The following is a 21,060-nucleotide window of genomic DNA, read 5'->3' on the forward strand; positions in this document are numbered from 1 at the left end:
GCTACAATGTGAGGGCAACACATTAAAACCACATCAATTTTGATCACAGGACCCACAGCTTTGGCTTTCCCATAGTTGGGGACATTCATTAGTTTGGGGAAGAGCCACACCCACTGGAGCTTATGGTGTCCCACGTTAGGCAGTGTCCCCCACATTAGGACAATTTAGCATAGTAGGCCTATGTATGTATGTATGTATAGGCTAAGGTACTATCAAACATTTAAGGGGGTTTATTGTCATTCTCTAGAAAGAGGCCAACTGACACCCTTTAATTAGGCCCTATACTTTAGGGGACCTGTCTTGCTCCTGAGTGGACTACTAGTAAAAAAAAAAAATAGTCTAGAAAATCGTCTTGTCTTTCGGCAGCCGTCGGGAAACAGACATGTTCCAACTAAATTTCCTGTGAAGTCACATACCACTGCTTCCTTTTACATTCCTCCCATTTCACTCTGAACACGCCCAACAGTCAGACGAACACGCCCTAGTGAACAACAAGGCTTTGGCTAAAGTTCGATCCACAGGATTCATGATCCACAACCGGGAATTTTTCAGGGGTGGTGGCTGTTGGTGGACAAAACTTGCGACCGACTTCCATAATTGTATGGTTAACCGTGAGAATTTTGAGAAATTGTTCCAGTTTGTGTTCGGCAGTTTTTTTTTTACTTGGATCTTAAATATATTAATATTTTAGACCAACATATAGTAACCGAAGCAAAGGTTGAAATTTAAGCTAGCTGTCTGTTTTCTAAGTTTTTGCTAGCCAAGGACTGAGCTACGCCTAGCTAGTTGGCTAACAAATTAGCTGTTTAGCTTGATAGTTTGTAACAGCACGGTCAAGTCAAACGTTTAAGATATTGCGGATCAATGCAGGCCATAAAGTGTGTAGTTGTTGGAGACGGGTGAGTACAACCACAAAACGAGACGGACATTAATTTGCATTTATATTTTTTTCTAATGAGCAGAATTACATCACATTGTCTATTGTTTGCTACTTAACTTTGTGAACTTTAGCATCTCGTCAAATTGCAGCAACTTCTTTAGCTAAGTTACCTAGCCAGCACACTGAGGTTAGCACGAGGCTAACGTTGGTTGTGGTTGTAACGTTAATGTAACTTGGCTAGTTTTAAGCGATGAAGCGCGTGTAAAGTAAAGCGCACGTACTTCAGCCTTGATATCATCTTTTCCTTTTATTTGTGGTGTTTGCTGTATTTACTTTAAGTTATTGACATTGACGACTCTGGACGTTGCATTAATTTTGTAAACGTTTACGTTTATTAGCTGGTTATCCTAGCATACTAGATTCGGCCACCGTGTTGCCTCAATCTGTGCTTTCCTCTTCTCTAGCTAGGGCTGTTAGCGTCCTAACATTGCTTCCTCGGTTAGTAAGGCCATGGGAATGAACGTTATGGATTTGCACCAGGACATTTTTTAAATGACATACGGCATTGTTTCATTATTCATTAACATTACTCATTAAAGTTATTCCATCCGCAAAATCGACTAAAAGCAAGGCAGCAACGGTGTAAATACATTTTGGTTAACTAACTCATAAGGGTTTGTGTGTTGCAAAAGTCGTAGGGCATGAATATGTGAAACTTTGCATTTTGTGACTGAGAGCCTTCTATGTAAATAATGACATTTCTCCATACATTGGAATTTTCTTGTATGTTTTTATCACCATGTCTCAATGAAATTGAGGTCAACAATAACACATGGACATTGTAAACACAGCGAGATTCTGTTCTCTTGGCTCAGCCTGTAGCTAAGTTAGGTTTGGTTGTAATGCGTTTAAGAAGTTATTAGTTTAAGTTATAAGTTTAGTTTGTGTCTGCTTTGCAATGTTTACTAACATAACATCATGGATTAAAATGGCCTTGATATGTCACTAGACATTAAGAAATCATGTTCATTTCAAATACTTATATCACTGACAACAGTAGTCCGGCCAGGATATTGTCATTTAAAAAGTGAAGTTGCAGCCCTCAACTGATGTTGATGTTGTCATGTTGTGTTTTGGCCTGATGCACCACCTCCACCTATCTACTAATCACAAAGTCAGTAGTGTTTCAGCATCTGAGTTGCCAGCTCTGCCAATCAGGGTGGAGGGGGAGGGGATACACTGCTATACAGTAATTTGAAAGTGATTGCAGTACCAGTTTGGCTACAATCTTACATACGGTTCCTTTAAGTTAGTATTTTAATAGTATGTGCTATTTACGTAAGCAATAACTGTTCAACTATTTGTAAGATTAGTGTTAATTGTCGTTTTGCCGTTTTTCCTTGAAATGACTAATTTCTTCACTAGTTTGAGCGCCTCCGCTAACTTGAACACAAAAATCATGGCTGTTGATAGAAGCGGCGGAGCGAACGACTTCTGTTACAGGAATATATCATATTCGGTCCGAGGGCTGTTAACACAACTGTATTGCGCATTAGTTAACAATATATTCGGAACATAAGATGTAGAGTTCATGTCAGAAGTGTCTAATGTCACCTTATTTTTTACCTCATTAGGGCTGTGGGAAAAACATGTCTCCTGATCAGCTATACTACAAATGCCTTCCCTGGGGAGTATATCCCCACAGTGTAAGTAATCAATCATTGAGTTCAAAGTAAATGTTTCATTAATGACGGCCTGCTTTCAAAGCTGTGTGCAGTGGACCAAATCTTTGTTTTCATCAAAAAGTCAGTGTACAGGACTTGTGATGGCTTATACTGTTGCTATGTCAGCAAGTGTTCATCGCAACAAATGTAGTCTTTAGGGAGAAGTCTAATGAATGAGGGCACAATGTTGCTGTTTCTCAGGAAATGCAATGCTGTATTCCTTGATTAAAAATAATATGTATTATTTTGGTAGGTTCGATAACTACTCTGCAAATGTGATGGTGGATGGGAAGCCGGTCAACCTTGGCTTGTGGGATACTGCAGGACAGGAAGATTATGACCGACTACGCCCTCTTTCCTATCCCCAGACAGTATGCTCTTTTTGACATTGACTAGCATAAAAATGAAAGTTTTAAACATGTGCTATGAATGCTGCTGGAACTGATTGAATGAACAAAAGCCAGTGGCATCATAATTAATTACTATGTAACTAATATTTTTCACATATTCAAATCAATATTGCCTTTACTCATTTGAGTAAAGCCTGTTGGATTGTGTGTGTGTGTGTGCACTACATTCATATTGAATATCCCATCTGTAGGATGTGTTCCTGATCTGTTTCTCCCTTGTGAGCCCTGCATCTTTTGAAAATGTTCGAGCAAAGGTAAAGGGATATCTTGACATTTGAATTTCCTCTTGAATTTGCAAAAACTCAAGTGGTAATTTGAGGACATTGTATTTACATATGGATGACTTTATTGACAGTGGTACCCAGAGGTCAGACACCACTGTCCCAACACTCCCATCATCCTCGTGGGCACCAAACTTGACCTTAGAGATGACAAGGACACAATCGAGAAGTTGAAAGAAAAGAAACTCACTCCCATCACATACCCACAGGGCCTGGCCATGGCAAAAGAGATCGGTAAGTGTTGTGTTTCTTTTTTTAACCAAGCAGCTGCATTTACTTTGTCATCGGTCATTTTGGAAAGTGATTTATGTGGTGAAAATTTTAGTTTTTTAAAAGTTTAATTCAGGAAGCTATGGTTCTACAACCTATGGTCCTGTAGGTTGTTTTCTGAATGACCGGCAATTTAGCATCACTCACAGGTCTTCACAGGAAAATGTCACTATTCTGGTGATTGTTTTTCAATATCAATGACCCCACAATAAATTGATTCTGCCTGCATCTTACATCTTTGATCTCTCCTTTGGTTGCCTTTGACCTGAATATGCTGTGCTTCCTTTCTCAGGAGCTGTGAAGTACCTTGAGTGCTCCGCCCTGACGCAGCGTGGCCTGAAGACTGTGTTCGATGAAGCCATCAGGGCTGTCCTGTGCCCTCCCCCAGTCAAGAGGAGGAAGAGGAAGTGCTCTTTGCTCTAGAGCTGCTCATCACTAAGAGGAGGGAGAAAGGAGCACAATGGCATATGGGAAGTCTGTGTTCAGAGTTTTATCCCTGCTTATTGTAACTACCACTACAAATGTGTATCATGAGGAAGCAGATTTTTTTGGTTAGTTGTGTGAATGCAAACTACAAATCAACTCCAAGTCCCACTTTTTGCAAGACACGACAAGCATTTGAAATTCCTGCAGCCTTCTTGAGCTTCAATTTGAAATATTCTCAAAAGGGTTTTTTCTGTTGTGTAATTATGTGCTTTTTTTTATTATTATTTTTTTTATTTAGAAGTTTGTTTACAGTATTTTTGTACAATATGAAGAGTTTGCCATCAGGGCAGTGTCATGCCCAGCTCATATTACAAACACCACTTTCTCCTTGCTTGTGAAGTTACCAGAGAAGGGAGGGTATTTAATGAATCACTGGAAAACAGGTAGAAAGAACGTGTTTGCAAAACACTGTTGTCCTGATAAATGTGTCTTTTGTTGATGACTGGGATACCATCTACAGACAAGAAATAGGTGAATTATAAGAGGTCTGATTGGAGGTCCAATAGAGGATCTTGCAGTATTGCTTATGACTCTGATCACCGCAAATGTTAGTTTTTTTACATTATACCTACAGAAAGGGGAAATAGCCAAACCCTGATTAATACGCCTCAGAGGTCAGACCATTTGTGAACATGCCACACAGCCACTTATTTCCATATGCACAAGGAGAACACTGATGCCAAAGTAGCCAACTTCATTCTACTGCTGGTGTACAAGCAAGTGTAAAAAACAATGATAAAGGAAAATACATTATTAAAAAGTAGGTAGACATTTCACTCCGTACTTGATCTTGACTTGTACCACAAATAACCTTTTATTATCATTGTAGTACTAAACTGTTAAATGTTTTTTTTCATGCAACAGGTTTTGGCATTAGACATAATGAAATGTGCAATACATAGGCTGCTGATACCTAAACATATTATACATTCTTTGAACCAGTGACTAAGGAAAAGAATCGAAAATATGTTAGGGAAAAAGATTCAAGCCAGCAGTGTAACCCAGTTATTATGGGTAATTGTAAGAAATCAACTTTTTTAAGTGAAAATCAAATAAAATGTAACACTATTATGTTGTGTTTGTATTTATTTAGAATTATCACCTATTTGCAATTACAACTCATACCATTAACAGTCTGTACACAAAGTACAACAAAATAATTTATTTTACAATGTGAAATGGCAGTTCTCCAACTCCAATTTATCACAATCTCTTCTCAACATAAGGCAATAAATTAAATCCATTCAATGGCAATCTCTGAATTTTGCAACTGCACTTTGGAGTTCATGTGTCCACGTAACGGAGCAGTGTTCCTGATGTTGTTGGTATGCTGAAGGAGAAAAATACAATGAGGAAAAAGCTCGCTCAACACTAAACTGAATTTGTAGTATGTATAGTAGATGTATATTGTAGCATCAGCCACATAAAGGTGATTAATGTGGAAATTAAAAGTATTGCAACATATGTAATACAACTAAAATAGCTAACTTTCCAGTAACCTCCATATAATTTAAGACCCAGGTAGAATTGCATACGTCGGGAATATACTGAGCGCTTCTTAAATATGCCTTTTTGGTGGAATATACACATGCACTTCAGGATTAAATGGACTTCTGACATGGGTGAGATCGGTTGTTTTCCTTATTTTTTGCCTTGCGGGAGTTTTTTTAAAGAGACTGATTTACATTTGCCATGGATTGCGGATTTAGCGCACAGGAGGAACGTGTTATTTTGTTACGCTGCAGCTCGCTCGACTCAGCCTTCAAGGCTATCCTTTATTATTCCCTCATCACCTAGTCACACAAATAATTATACACATTAGAATTCAATCCATGAATGTATGTTCTTATGAACCATAAACAAGATAGTGGCAAGCTCAGTTTGTCACAGATATATACTAAAGAATATAGGCCTATAGTAGTTTTGTAGAGTTTTACCTTTCCACCAGCTCTGCGCCCATGAGGTCATAGATGTGGTATTTAATGGGAAACTTCACTTGGGAGGTGGTGCGCCTCTCCTCCAGCTCATTCTTCAAGACCTCCCCATATCTGGCTTTTTTGACCATATTCATTACAGCTTTCCGTCCTAAGAAAGACAAAGGTTACTCAACTCTAATTCACGATTCAGGGTTGAGGATCTAAATTTTAAGTTGGTAGTGAACAGTGATGCTTGTAGTGTGCATATTTTAGATTCTAAAATATGCACACTACAAGCATCACATCACTGTTCACTACCAACTTGGAACACATTAACCATTACAAAACAAGTGAAGGAAATCCGCCACACCAATAACTCCCAATAGTATTTTTTACTTGTAACGATTCGGGTGTGAGCCCTTCGTCAGACATATCTGATGAACTTTAGAAATTGAATGTGCGTGATTTATTTTGTATTCTTACAGACACATTAACCAGCACCTCTTAGTGATGGAGAAAATGGCTAATAACACTAAACTAAAAATTAAACACTAAACTCATTAGTTAAATTATCAAGGGGGATATACAATCTATATATAATCAGACTTACTTTGAATTTGACAAAAATGCCTGCTAAAATGAAAATGTACCTTGAATCAAGTACTTGGTGAATTTGCCAGAGTTGGGAACTGAAAGCCACCAGCTGCCAGCATCTCTGACTGTCAATACTCCACATTTTACCAGCAGCCTAAATGAAAAGAGCAGATTCAAATAATTCAGCCCTCTATATCAGTGACAGTTCTAAAAAGTAATTTAAAGCTTATTTAATTTTCTCCCCTACGTGATCTCTGAATCCGTGAACAAGAACTCCTTCAGCATTTTGTCTTTGTTGAAGCTGAGTTCAGTGCAGGATGGCACCACTTTATTCAGAAACCTCTCTACTGTTCCTTGGCTCTCTGTCCCAGCAATCCCTGCCAGGACCTTGTCCTTATAGTCTGCTGTAAACACCAGCCCAAAGGTGTCTGCATCAAAACCCAGCTGGAACATCATCACCTCTCCCTGCTCCCTGAGCAGATTCTGTTAATGATATTGAAATAATGTCGCAATCATTATAGTCAAGTTCAAATGCAATTACAATTACAGACAAATATCTTATATCAGTGTCTTTGGGTTGCATAGGACCAGTGCCATGCACCAAACCAGACCACTCACCAGTTGCCTGTCCACAAAGGTCTTGCCACTGTGTAGGCTGTACAGTTGATGCTTCATTACTATTGGTGGCAGAGAGTCGTTGAAAACTTTGCGAGGAAAGAGAGTCATGAGGTACTCCAAACTGGATTTCATGTCCAGAGGGCCATCTAGGTCGTAAGGAAAGTAAAGAAATTGCTTAAGTATAGAGGCATTTTGATAAAATAAGTTATTTGCAAGGACGTTAATAACAACAATGTTTACCTTGGTCTGCCTCTCCACATCGTGGTTTACCAAACGTGTTCTCTGTAAAACGTCGTTTTGTAACTTTGAACGTGTCCGAAATCAGTGTCCTTTTCCTGTTCATCCCTGCGATGAGTGATGACATATTACATATTATTATTAGCTTTTAAGACAGGACGAATCTGGCTAACTTCTCTAACTTTTTCTCATTACTAACGTTATCAATACGTATGTGTCTTTTGAACATGACTTACCGGAAAATTGATATCATGCCTAGTACTTTGCCAGTGAAATATCACACAATGGACACAAAATAGCTTTCTTTATTTGGCTATATCTGGACTGGCTGCTGGCTTTAGACATATTAGACTGTCTCTGCGGTTCTGCTTAGCATTTTAAAGCTCCCTGTTTCAAAACACAACTTTCTATAACTCTTTCCGGGTCATTAATACTGGGACTTAATCAAAATACAAGCCTATCAAATAACATATTGTAGGCTAGTCTAAAGAACAGTTAAACCACGTAACAGCATCTTTTTCAGACTGTATAAATAATAAAATAATTAGTTTGCGTGAAGAGGCTATGGGAAGAGGTCGCTCCCACGTGTCTTTTAATATGACAATATAAAACCCGGAAGTAGTACGAGCTGTTATTATAAGCTCATTCGACTCCATGCAGCGCTGCGCAAATCTGGCTGAACGCGATGCATGCTGGACATCACACAATGCTATTTGTATTGTACAAAAGTCCAGCATGCATCACTTGCAGTCCAATCTGCGCAATGCTGCATAAAGTGTAATGAACCTCGTGGCTATGCTACGGTTGTCCATGTAGCGCGATTTGGATGTAGCAGAGTCAAGTTGATGTTGCCCAAAGTGTTGTTATGCAGGAATGAGAAGTTTGCATGTATATCTCGCCGGTGATGAACCTGGAAATGCATCGGTGTAACATCCACTATCAACTCTGAAATCAGCTTGAATGTCAGACCTGTGCTATGTTTACTTCCTAACATGATTAGCTTGATTATCATAACTAACAACGTCTAAAGTAGCCGAATCCGGTCGGTGGTAACGTTATTACAATTAACCGTTGATAGCGTCATTTGTGAATATGGACCGTCACTACAACAGAGGCCACTTCAGCTCTGAAGGCCATCAAAATCGTTTTAAGCAGGAGAGGTCATCCTTAAAAAGAGGTCGTGAACATGACCGGGGAAATGAAATTAATGCCAGACGTGCGAGACCTAATGAGTGCGTTTCTTCCTTACAAACCATGAGCGTTTTGCGTCAGCTTTATGACAGAGACTTTCCTGTTTATAAACAGCCTGTGGAAATCGGATATTTTTCTTTAGATTCCAAGCGTAAGTTTTGGAATGACGCAAGGCAACTTCGTTATTACGTTGAGCCTGAAAAATGTCCCAACTTCAACCTAAGGGATGGTTATCGTGATCGTTTCGTGAAGAGGGATGACAGCATTAAAGAGAAACTTGACCACATTCTGCGATGGATTTTGGCAAATAGGCACAAAGTGCAGTCTAAAAATGTCACCTGGTAAGTCACCTATTTTCAGTCCTAAGGGTGCCCACCTGTTTGGATAGTTGGCAGATTTAAACAAGTAATATTGTAAACCATTTTCATTCCCAGTCCGGTAGGTGTAGACTTTGTTACTTGGCGTGGCCACCTAACCAAGCTGTTAACCACTCCATATGAGACACAGGAGGGCTGGTTGCTTGCTGTGTCCAAACTGGCTGGGACTCTTTACATTAGTGAAGTGGAAACCGAGTATGCCTGCAGAAACCGAGATAACCGGACGGAAAGACATGAGGAGATGATGTATTGGGGCTACAAATTTGAACAGTACACCTGTGCAGGTACATTTCTGCCAAATATAACATTTTTCATAGTATATTTTTCATCAGCATATTTTCATGTTCTCTTTACGAATGAAAAATGTTTCCCCATCAGATGAAGCACAGGGTTGTCCTGACTCTGGAGGGGTGGTGAACACCAATGAAGCATTCTGCACAGTTGTCCAGACACGACTTGCTGAACACAAGCTGCTCTTCTCAGGGGAAGTGGACTGCCGTGAAGCCGATCTTCAAGCACCCCAAGCTCCTGCTTGCTACATTGAGCTGAAGACCTCTGCTGAGATACATACCCCCAAACAACGCAGCAACTTCCATAGGTCTGAACAATGTCATCCATATGTTGAGCTTTGAAAACAATTATAGTTACAAAGGAAAATGTTCTCTATTATACTTATCTGTCCACTGTGTTTTCAGGTACAAGCTTCTTAAATGGTGGGCACAGTCTTTTCTTCCCGGAGTTCCCAAGATTGTGGCTGGGTTTCGAGACAATGATGGACAAGTGGTTGACGTGGAGACATTTAAAACATCCCAAATATCCCAGCTAATCAAGGTTTGTCTCCATGAGTCATTTTTAAGATGTCTTTGAAGACGGCATCAGTCAGCATAAACCCAGGGGTGTATGACATATGACATTGTGTGAACTTATGGGGTTTCTTTCCTCAGACATGTTCCATATACAAATGTGTAACAATGATTTCTCTCACTTGATGCAGACTGAATACAACTGTTGGAAACCAACAGTTTGCATGAACTTCTGCAGTGACTTTCTGTCCTTTGTAAGAGAGACTGTCAGAGAGGATGATCCAAGGTGAGGATGTCTACAATTTGCCAACATGCATGCTGTGTTGTTCACAGGGGCGCAGCTACCCATTTTTGAGGGGTATGCAACAACAATATTGGCGTGCAGTATGAGCATGGTAGCCACCTAGCTATCTGAATGGAATAGGCTATGTTTCAATCGGCATTATGCTTAAGAAACGCTAGTTAGTCTGTTAACATTCATATTTGCGAGCCTCCAAGTACAGACGTCCTCACTTTAAATCCTGTTGCCTTTTACCGTCCACTTATTTAACTGCTGTTGCATCCCTTGACATGCCATCTCCTTTTCCCTCTTTCTTTTTCTATTTTTAGTCGTCAACAGCTGTATTTTTTTTTGCTGTATCCATCTTTTTCCATAGACGGCAACTCACTACTCGTAGGCCTATCTGCTTGCCCAGCGCTCACAGCGCCCCCACTCCCTCTTCTATGTCAAAATTCTATGATGGAATCTTATGAGATAGGGTGCCTACTCTAGCCTGTTAGTCCTCTAAAATGTTATAGAACATTGAGAAAATGTTGAAATGATTTAGAAACGGACAGCAGTAGCTACATATAGAAAATACCAAATATATTATTGTATTTTTTTTTACCATCGCTTTGGCGCCCCCATGGAGCTGCGCCCCTATGCGCCGCATATAGCGCATACCCACTTTTTGCGCCACTGGTTGTTTATAACATGTAATAAACAAGTAATTTCTCTCCCCCAGGACGGTGTACTTGTTCTCGTGGGACCCACACAAAGACGTCACATTCACAATCCACCGAGACTCTGAGTATTCCTTCCTGCCTGACTGGTTTGTGAAAGAAATGACAAGGCCTCTCTGTGAGACTCCCGCTCCACCACGTACCTGTAATTAAACTAAACCATTAACAGACTTTAGATGCATGTCAGTCAGGGTGAATTATTTTAAGCTTGAATGACAAAAGCAGTGTCTGAATTTACAGACCCAAGTTTTGTGCATTTCAAAGGCATTTACTTGTGAACGTGAAGACATATACATGGACAGACATCTTATTACATTTTTCAAATTCCATTCTTTCAGATGTATTTCCTTTGTCTTGATTTTTATACTGTAAATAGTTTGAAGAAATTAAACTGTTTTTTTTTTTTAAATGTGTAATACTGCCATGTGAGGTGTTGAGGCTAACGGCTCCTACACACAGCTGCGTGCGTTGCGTTGCGTTGCTGGAGACTCATCCCATTCACTTTACATGGGCTCACGTCATCCGTTGCCGAACTGAATTGTGGGTCCGTTGCGTCGCGTTTCTCCCGCCGCTCGCGTTGAGAAGTTCAGCTGTTGCTGCACCGACAGATAGCACCGGCCAATCAAGCCAATCGACTGACGGCACCAACCAATCAAATTACGGTTATACTTCAAGTCATTTGCATAGCTACCGTCGGGAACACCCACTGGCATGCGTTGACGGAACGCAACTGTGTGTAGGAGCCATAACAAGACATGAATACTGTAGCTGCTTGAAATTCTTCCGAAATCTGGTGAAATGGGAGTTGCTCAGCGATCATGATAGTGGTTTATCAGTGTATCATACTCTATACGTCAATGTCAAAAACCGGTTTTGAATCTGTTGAAGCTCAAGCTTCCAGTATGAGTAAATAGGTAAGCATGTGTTGAATATGCTGTATGTCCACAGATCACTGACAAATGCATACAGATATTTACTCTGACAATAACTCTCAATCGTCGGCTCAGAAAGACAAGCTTTAATGTAATGGCCAGTTGACACCCAGACACTCTTGTTTACATGAACTCTTGTCTGGCAGACATGCAAACAAATGTCAAGGTACTTAAAACAGATAAAAACATGTTTCCCTATGGTCAAAGCTACACACATGAAGATGTCAAAAATCTTTCAACGATGCTGTTGTGTGATAAAGCTATCAATTTAACAAGGATATCTTCTTAAATTAAAATGTAGACATTTCAGTAATCATTGTAAAAGGGACATATTTTATTCTGTTGCTTTTATAATGTTAGTACTTGGTTTAAAAACTCAGCCATGATGGCAGTCATGATAAACACAAAGATATTACTCCAGTTATGTCTTTTACTATTATTTATTGCCCATATTGGGAAGGTGTCAATATACAGGACAGTTCAAAAGCATTACATTTCGTAAATACTTACAAATCAAAGACAAAAGTGTTTAAGAATAAAGATAATCAAAGCAGGGGCCGAAAACAGAACTGCCTTAGAATTTCTCCATGAGGATGTAAACCAGTGTTTCTTAACTGGTGGGTCGGGAGCTTGTGGTTAAAAAAAAAAAAAAAAAAAAATGCCAATTTAAAATGCTACCTTATCAGATCTAATATTGGACCTTTTATTTTGATAAACTTTATTCGTAGCCTACATATCAGTCATTGCCATGGACATAGACAATGTTTATGTGACAGGTCATGTTAGACATAATTTTAGTGGTAAACGCAAGTAGGCTGCTACTCTGAATATTTGAAGTAGCCTACAGTAGGCTCGGATATGGATTCACTTAAACTGAGGACAAAATAGGACAAAAAATCCCATTGTGTGGTGTGCAGTAGATGGCTGGCACATGAGGGCATGAAACCATCAAAACTAAAATGCCACATGGAAACAAGGCACCCCTGTCAAAGTGATACCTGTCGAGTACTTTGAAAGGTGACATCCAAGAGTTGAAGACTTCACAAATGTAGGCTAATGCCAAACATGCGCATGTTCCAAACAAGTAGGCCTACAGGCACTTCGCTTACCATGTAGCTCACAATATCCATTGGCTTGAACGCTACAATATATGGGTCGCGACTTTATGAACATTGTGGGTCCCAAAGCCAGACCAGTTGAGAACCACTGATGTAAACAGTACTGTAAACGATCATAAATTATACAAATGTTACAAATTACAAAAGGTTACAGAATGACCCAGACGGTTATGCTTACAACAAAATCGTTTGACAGAGTGCCAAAACATCAGTAGTGACACACGAGAGGAGCAGTCAGAAACACACAATGGAAGACCAAAGACAGAATCATTTAAATTAACAGATATTAAGCTTTGTTGTTTGTTATTTTCATTGGCAAAAAAGTACAACACATTCAGACAAAGATGCCGCCCTCTTAAGTAGAATGACAAGATGTATATGTTACAGTTCTGATGTGTCCGTACATGTACAACAATGACACCCTGAGTCTACCTTTATAGTAACACAAGACACATGCATTTCTTATCCAACTACTCACCCTCTGGATAAATACCCCTGTATGCTGTATCAACACTGGCAAAGATAACACTTTCTTAAATGTACTCACATTGAGAATAAGACGGGTTAAAATGACCAACAATTCCAGTGATCAAGTTGCACTAAAAACAAACATTAATTTGGGTACATGGGCCACCCCAGTGCGAACACAGTGCTCTTCCCTGGTCATCACCTGGTATTGAGGCACTTTTTAAGACATTTAAAGGAAGCATAAATCTAGATGATTCTGAAGAGTGTAATATGGCTTCTTAAGTCGCCCATCATGATCACAGTAAGTATTGCATATTTGCTATTGTGTCTGTAAAATGGACTAATTCTATAATGCTGCATAGAGTGGAACTGTTATCGAGTTCTGATCCTGCACAGAGCTTATGAATCTCACCACCTACTATTTCAAACCCTTTCGGCAAAATCTTGTTCCTTTCTTGTTCTGTCAGTACATTAACAGACATAGCCGTTTTCAGTCACATTTGCCCAATTTTATGTTAGAGTTGAATCAAACTACCATTTTAATGCATAATGAAATTGCACATTCAGTTGCTTTAACCACTGTCTTATTTAATCTCTAATCTCTTATTCAATCAGTTTAGACAGTTTAGAGGCCAGTCTACTATTATACAAGAACATAACTGCAATCCAGTTAACATTAACTCTTTCTAGCATTTTCTTCAGACCAGAGTTCGACTAGCTAATTGGTTTATTTCTCTCTTTTTTTTTATATAATTCCAATGGAATCTTGATGAAACATGATCATCCTTCATCTTGATGAAACATGAATATCCATCACATTTACTGTGATTGCTATAAAATGGAGAGGAAAAACAGCATTGGTTTCTGGGGTCGACCGCAAAATTCAACCTTTATTCTGTCCTTTGCAGAAGAACAGACAAGAAAACCTGTCCACAAGAGTTTCGTAAAAAGGGTTGGCAGTCCCAGCAGTATAAACTGAAACTAAGTCCTAGTTTGCCTCATCTCGATCTAGATGGATTCAGCGGAACTGCACCATTGTAGTACAATATTAACTGCACAAACAGTTGCAATCATCCTAACAACTGTGTGAAAGGCTGTGCTTATAGGGACGCAACTTTGTTTTGTTTTTTAGTTGGAATGGAACTCATATTGACCACTGTCTAATTTGTCATATTGCATCATATTGTCCTCTTTCTATTAATTATCACCATAAATGGTTGATTAGCTGTAGACAAGAAAGACAAAGCTCTGTATGATCACTTGTTAATTATTAGACTATCTCTAGATCAGATCATCAATGAGGAAGTGATTCAGTGAGGAAATGATAACGGTCACTGTGTGGTTGTAAGATAGCAATATCTCTAAAATTGTAGCTGATAGGCTGTATAGACCTTCACATGTTGATGTGTTAAGACACAAAGCAATGTTATGGCCAAGTTAGTACCGTTGGAAAAAAATCTCTGACCCCTCACACACTTCCTATAAACTCCCTATTCTTTGTTTAAGCCCTGTGCCAAAAACACAACAAACAGCCCCCACCAACCCGGCTTAGCTCCATGCTGACCTAATTCAAATTACCCCCCACACAATAATTTTCCTTTTAGTAAACTATGCTGTTACGGTCATCAGATTAGGATTATTTCGTAAGAGGCACCAATTACTAAATTCTCACTGGCACTTAGTCAGATAGAGCATCTTTTAAATATTATAAATCAAATATGACAGGTGTTAATAATGTTATGCCCATTAGGAAATAACATTCAAGAAAGCATCTCACTCACCCTGGTCAACAGTGAATTGCGTGACTGCGGTCACCAATGAGGATGAAGCAATAACTAGTCCCGAGGCAAAGTGAGATCTTACAGAAAGGAAGAGGTAGTGGAGAGAAAACAGCCTGCCAGTGGTTAGTTTTTAAGAGAGCACATGGGTGAGAGATCATCATTGCTTCAGTTTCTTGTTAAGGCCCATAACCTTGAAGGTTGCGGTCATGATTTTCTCGTACACAACGAACATGAGGGCAGCAGTTAGCACTGTCTGAAGCAGCTTCGCTTCCAGACCTTTGTAGAGACCCCAGACTCCATGTCTCCTGCCAGGTAAAAAAGGTGCCCAAGAGAGGAGAGAGGTGGCAGTATAAGACATAGAAAACTATTTCATGGCATTTACACTGTACAGTGAAGGGCATAATTGCATCATATGGAGGGGCACAGCTGTACTGCTGGGGTGGATAGTAGGCCTTCATTGTATGAATGCACTTACTTGATTCTGTCCATCAGCAGATGCATCACATTATGAAGACTTCCAAGCAAGCCTCCTTTGCCCTCTGCTTTGTACTGGCCAAACTGAAACAGCAGGCAATTAAAAAGAATTATGTTAACTTACATGTATGTTGTTGCTGTTTATAGTATTTAAAGTTATATCCAAAAGACACCATTCTACTTGTTTTTACTCATTGAAAAACTGAAGAGAATAAAAGCAAAAACAGCTCATCACATGTCAAACTAACTGTTAACTGAGGAAATGAGTGGGAAAAACTGTTACCCTTAGGATGGCCTGGACAGTCTGAAGTGGATAGGTTGCTGATGTTGCAATTGCCTTAGCAATGGCTCCAATGAGAAATATCTCCATGGAAGAAATCTGTAAGTAAATAGAAAATAAATTCAATCACATTAAAGACAGATGGTTAAATGCCTCTTAAATGAAGACAGCAGGTAAAGAAACAATAAAGAAACAGACCCTTCTGCCCCCTTGTCCTGCCCTCCTTTTCATGGCCTCGTAGAACATGAACTGGACTGCAGGGTTAAGGACCAGCACCAGGGAGGGCAGTGTCCCGTTCCACAGAGTGCCCACTCCCTCATTAGCAATGATCTGGGAGAAGGCATCTATATGAGAGACACAACACAAGCAATGACTAGACAACACAGATTTTAGCACTCTGTGGCTATCTGGCTAGAGTTTACACGCTATGCCACACCTTCCATGAAATCTTGAGAAATATTATTTTCTGTACACCATAGTTATGAGAGTGAAAGGCTATCTATGGGCTATCTCTGGCATATACCACTTACCGAAAATGCCACTGTAGTGGGTCTGCTGCAGTTCCTCATTCCTGAATTTGGCTCCTTGGAGTTTAAGGCGAGTGTTCACCACCCACATGGGTGTGGTCAGGAGCACATTCACTGCCCCTGTGGAAGTGTAAAAAATCACACTCATTCCATCATCATTCAATAAATTAATTATTTCATCATACTGACTCCTTATAAAAGTCACACAATATAAATACTTTACCTTACAATACACAGAGGAGTCTCTGACATTGGCGATCACTCAGAGCACCTGATATTGCACTAAGTAACGGTGTGGTCGCAGGTAGGAGCAGAACTCTTTTCACCGGCTTTGGACTAATTGGATCTCCCATCAACAAATGGGTATCCAGTATGTTGAAAGTTTTCTGCATGAGTATCAGATCGTTGTTTGATGATGTACGCCTTTACTACACCAACTGATGAGTAAACAAGGCATATAGTTTATTGTGTACTGCTGTAATCTACTGCTGTCTTTCTTGAAATATCCTCTCCTTTCATGTCAGTCTTTCTCTCGGTCACCAGCATAGAGAGTATATGGCTGCACCAACATAATGTCGGTGCAGCAAACCACACTTTCCTTTTCTGCATTGTCCTTCCTGGGGATGGTTTGTCGTGCTAGGTTTAATTGATTTATTATATCATATCATTAGCGTTGTTGCTTATTACACATAGTCGATGACAACTGCATGCGAATATCTTTTTTTCATACCCAAAACATCTAGGGTCGTATGAAACCTACTGATGAGCCCATCTGGCCCCCTGGCCGTATCGTATACACACCTGCTTTAAAGTTACCACACTGGTATAACCTGCATCTTTCAGATATCCCGCATATTTGTGGCATTCACATGTATTCACAATCCCATTTTAAGATGTGCTAACAGTTAACATATTGGTGCTTGACCTCATGACTATGAGTATCAACATACTGAATGGAGTGCATTAACTGATTTGCCCCCTCACCAGAGATAATGCCCATGAGCAAGTCCTTGCCAGGCCTTGATCTGCCCTTCACCAATGCTCTCTTTAGGGTGTTGAACGTATAAAAATACACAAAGTTGGAGCAGCAAAGGCTAGAGATGACAGGAAACCATCCACGATACAGTGACAGTCTGGAAGACAAGATAACAAGACCACCAATAATAAATGTGACAGGCAGAGAAAGTGAACAAATTGACAGAGTTGGGGAACAGGGCAGCTGGCCTCAGACATTTCATTTTAGAAGTTCAATATCATGATTTCTCTGGGATTACTTGAAGGGTCATTCCATGTGAAAACAGCCAATATCGGGGTATCATGTACATGGTACCTCTCAGATTTTGCTGAAAAGCGGTGAAAATTTGCCTTATGTTACGTATGATGGGAATCTGAAGTTTTAGGTTAATATCTCAAACGGTTTGCCCGTGGTGTCCATTTGAATTTCGGGTGCCACGGCCCTAATTGACACATTGGAATTTCACATTTCATCCTTTGCCATTTTTGGAAGCCCATAACGTCTGTTCTAATAGTGGTAGAAGGCTGGAAACTGGTAGTTCATTGTAGCCTGTACTACACAATTCTGGAGGCAGAATCAACATTCCTTACTGTTTGGGTGAGAGGTGGGTCACCAAAGTCCTAAAAAATGTTGATGGCATGTGTGATTTTTCAGTTCTTGGATGGCCGTAGCACCACAATTAATGATCATATTTATTCTAAACAGGATTATTTGTTATATGTGGGAACCTTGCTCTTGCCCAAATTAATTTGAAGGGTATGGTACCACTGGTGGGGGTTTTATGGGGGTCCAAAAACCCTCTCCGGCAGAGGTGACACTTTTGGAACCCCATATTTGGACCCCCAAATGACCATGTGGGCACTTGATGATCCTAATGGGATTTATACCAGATAAAGATACATATTTGTTCTTTCTTTTAATGAAATAACATTTTTGACTATGAAGCTCCATAATATAATTTTATTCTTCATAATGCACCATTTTGGACATTGTTTCCAGAAGTCGGGAATGTAGATCAGGGGAAATTTAGTGATGATAAAGCATGAAAATAGTGGAAATAACTATTAATAACTAAGTATTATCCTCAGTGATGGCAAACAATTAAATACTGAGACTGTCATGGATTACATGCCCACCAAGTTTCGTCTACCCCGGTCTTTCAGTGTCCCGGGAATCCTTGATGGAAATTTGGACATGCGAAAAAGAAAAAAAATAAATAAATAAATCTGACTAAACCTATATGACCGCCGCTTCGCTGCGCGGCGGTCATAATTACATTGAATAGTGTCTTTAACTATTATCCAAGAAATTGTGGAAGCAGTGGAATAATTTTGTCATGGTCCTTTTGGTCAAGTTTGTATTGGTGAGCACTGCGTCCATAGATGTCTGGCACACTGACACAACAAATGATATGTTGGAATGGCATCCGCCAGGGGATCTGTCTTTAGTCCTATGGCCATGTGAGGATGTTGCTGACACACTTCATGAATTAGTTATTAATAGTTATTTCCACTATTTTCATGCTTTATCATCACTAAATTTCCCCTGATCTACATTCCCGACTTCTGGAAACAATGTCCAAAATGGTGCATTATGAAGAATAAAATTATATTATGGAGCTTCATAGTCAAAAATGTTATTTCATTAAAAGAAAGAACAAATATGTATCTTTATCTGGTATAAGTCCCATTAGGATCATCAAGTGCCCACATGGTCATTTGGGGGTCCAAATACGGGGTTCCAAAAGAGTCATCTCTGCCGGAGAGGGTTTTTGGACCCCCATGAAACCCCCACCAGTGGTACCATACCCTTCAAATGAATTTTGGCAAGAGCAAGGTTCCCACATATAACAAATAATCCTGTTTAGAATAAATATGATAATTAATTGTGGTGCTACGGCCATCCAAAAAGTGAAAAATCACAACATGCCGTCAACATTTTTTAGGACTTTGGCGACCCACCTCTCACCCAAACAGTAAGGAATGTTGATTCTGCCTCCAGAATTGTGTAGCACAGGCTACAATGAACTACCACACCAGTTTCCAGCCTTCTACCACTATTAGAACAGACGTTATGGGCTTCCAAAAATGGCAAAGGATGAAATGTGAAATTCCAATGTGTCAATTAGGGCCGTGGCACCCGAAATTCAAATGGACGCCACGGGCAAACCGTTTGACATATTAACCTGAAACTTCAGATTCCCTCGTTTGGTTACATAAGGCATATATTCACCGCTTTTCAGCAAATTCTGAGAGGTGTCATGTACATGGGTGGCTGAGTTGGCGTGGAATGACCCTGAAAACAAAATCTTACGAACTGACAAAATGCATTGTGTAGGCTACAAGCCATCTTGGAGGTTATGTAATGTATAAAATGTTTCAGTGTGCACAGCTGTTCTGTAGTAATCACAGCTTGCAATGTAGCTCTTCAAAAGATACTTACACGCCCTCCTCCTTTGCTATCTCTGCCAGGATTAAGGGTGTTGATTTTGATTTTCGATTTTCATCCACTAAAACAGTTTACATGACATGTCAATTTCAGAACATCACCAGATAGGCAATTGCCCACTCACTTCTTTAACATTTGTGTAAGTATGTGTAATGTAATCTTGGATAATCCTGAGTATAGTATAACCCCCATCTATGGCCCCTTGTTCCCGTTCAAAGTCTTTCGAAGTAGCCTAATCTACAATCTACGCCTCTCCCCTTGCTCACCTTGCAGTCTGATCCTGGCTGTATCCAAGGGAAAGAACACGCTCATTGCAGTCATGCTACCCTGCGAAATAAAGAGAGTGGGGTTTGTAAAGGTCCATGGCTGACAATTTCTGAATAGTTCAGAAACAGGTCTATGCAAAAAATACAAACTAAGTAAGCCTATGACAAGACAAGAATCTGATGTGAAAATGTAACGTTAGTCCCACTCACCACTGCACCTGCCACTGCATGGACGAGGGTCTCGTAAGACAGAAGGCCATCAACTACACCGCCATTGTCTGACATGTTGTATTTCAAACGGATGACTTTACATGTACTTATTCGTGCAAACAGTGCCGCACAGCTGTCAAACGGCCTCTCCTGTCTTGCGTTAGGTTACTTGATAACTTTCGCTGACATCAGACCATAATGAATAGACTTCCTATCGGGTTCATGTAAGCAAACAGCCCTTCCTCCCTAAATGTCTTACTCTACCTAGAGCTAAACCATTTGACTTCAATGTACATATTGACTGCCCCCTACAGTAGTGGAGTTTAAATGTGGAATAATGATGATGCTTTGCCTAAAACGAGTTTGGCACATATGATACTGTCATTCTTAACAAGTGCTATTTGTGTTGTGATATAATCAAGTATAAGTTGTCTAAAAATGGGGTTGATACTTATTTTTTCAAGCTTGCTTACTAAATGAAGCCCTTCTCCACTATGTAAAACAAGGTTTATTTATGCAATCAGGGTTTATTAACTCTAAAATAGGCTCTGACTGTGGTGCAAGCACTCTAAAATGCCATTTCCCCAGTCATTTAAAAAAAAAAAAAAAAAAAAATACTTCAGTTGCAAATATAAAGTAAGTAAGTATATAAGTAATAAAAATCTAATCTTTTGTATGTTTTAACTATAATTGCAAAGTACTTTTTCTAATGCGTCTCACCACATGCTATTTGTTAAATTAAAAATATATTT

General features: G+C 39.7%; 4 protein-coding genes across 4 annotated transcripts; 2 read left to right on the forward strand and 2 right to left on the reverse strand.

The window, feature by feature from the left end:
• Positions 1-505: 505 nt before the first annotated feature.
• Positions 506-5,119, forward strand: LOC121705277 (ras-related C3 botulinum toxin substrate 1-like). The gene is made up of 6 exons (XM_042086175.1): positions 506-899; positions 2,515-2,586; positions 2,858-2,975; positions 3,206-3,268; positions 3,370-3,529; positions 3,858-5,119. The coding sequence occupies exons 1-6, from the start codon at positions 865-867 to the stop codon at positions 3,986-3,988; spliced, it is 579 nt and encodes a 192-aa protein (XP_041942109.1). The 5' UTR covers positions 506-864; the 3' UTR covers positions 3,989-5,119.
• On the reverse strand, positions 5,120-7,844 carry LOC121705276 (serine/threonine-protein kinase 19-like). Its single transcript, XM_042086174.1, has 7 exons — positions 7,653-7,844; positions 7,420-7,524; positions 7,180-7,325; positions 6,809-7,044; positions 6,618-6,715; positions 5,989-6,136; positions 5,120-5,381 (listed from the first exon to the last, which is right to left on the reverse strand). The coding sequence occupies exons 2-7, from the start codon at positions 7,520-7,522 to the stop codon at positions 5,336-5,338; spliced, it is 777 nt and encodes a 258-aa protein (XP_041942108.1). The 5' UTR covers positions 7,523-7,524; positions 7,653-7,844; the 3' UTR covers positions 5,120-5,335.
• A 292-nt stretch (positions 7,845-8,136) lies between these two features.
• Positions 8,137-11,118, forward strand: dxo (decapping exoribonuclease). Its single transcript, XM_042087602.1, has 6 exons — positions 8,137-8,948; positions 9,042-9,268; positions 9,363-9,582; positions 9,680-9,815; positions 9,979-10,073; positions 10,792-11,118. The coding sequence occupies exons 1-6, from the start codon at positions 8,509-8,511 to the stop codon at positions 10,940-10,942; spliced, it is 1,269 nt and encodes a 422-aa protein (XP_041943536.1). The 5' UTR covers positions 8,137-8,508; the 3' UTR covers positions 10,943-11,118.
• Positions 11,119-12,393: 1,275 nt separating this feature from the next.
• On the reverse strand, positions 12,394-20,688 carry LOC121705743 (peroxisomal membrane protein PMP34). The gene is made up of 9 exons (XM_042086944.1): positions 20,309-20,688; positions 20,099-20,159; positions 19,827-19,893; positions 17,354-17,502; positions 16,373-16,489; positions 16,041-16,186; positions 15,846-15,941; positions 15,564-15,646; positions 12,394-15,393 (listed from the first exon to the last, which is right to left on the reverse strand). Exons 1-9 carry the CDS (start codon positions 20,381-20,383, stop codon positions 15,246-15,248), a joined length of 942 nt encoding a protein of 313 aa, XP_041942878.1. The 5' UTR covers positions 20,384-20,688; the 3' UTR covers positions 12,394-15,245.
• Between the last annotated feature and the right edge of the window lie 372 nt (positions 20,689-21,060).

This window comes from Alosa sapidissima, chromosome 3, assembly GCF_018492685.1.
Source record: "Alosa sapidissima isolate fAloSap1 chromosome 3, fAloSap1.pri, whole genome shotgun sequence".
In the NCBI taxonomy this organism is placed as follows: Eukaryota; Metazoa; Chordata; class Actinopteri; order Clupeiformes; family Clupeidae; genus Alosa; species Alosa sapidissima.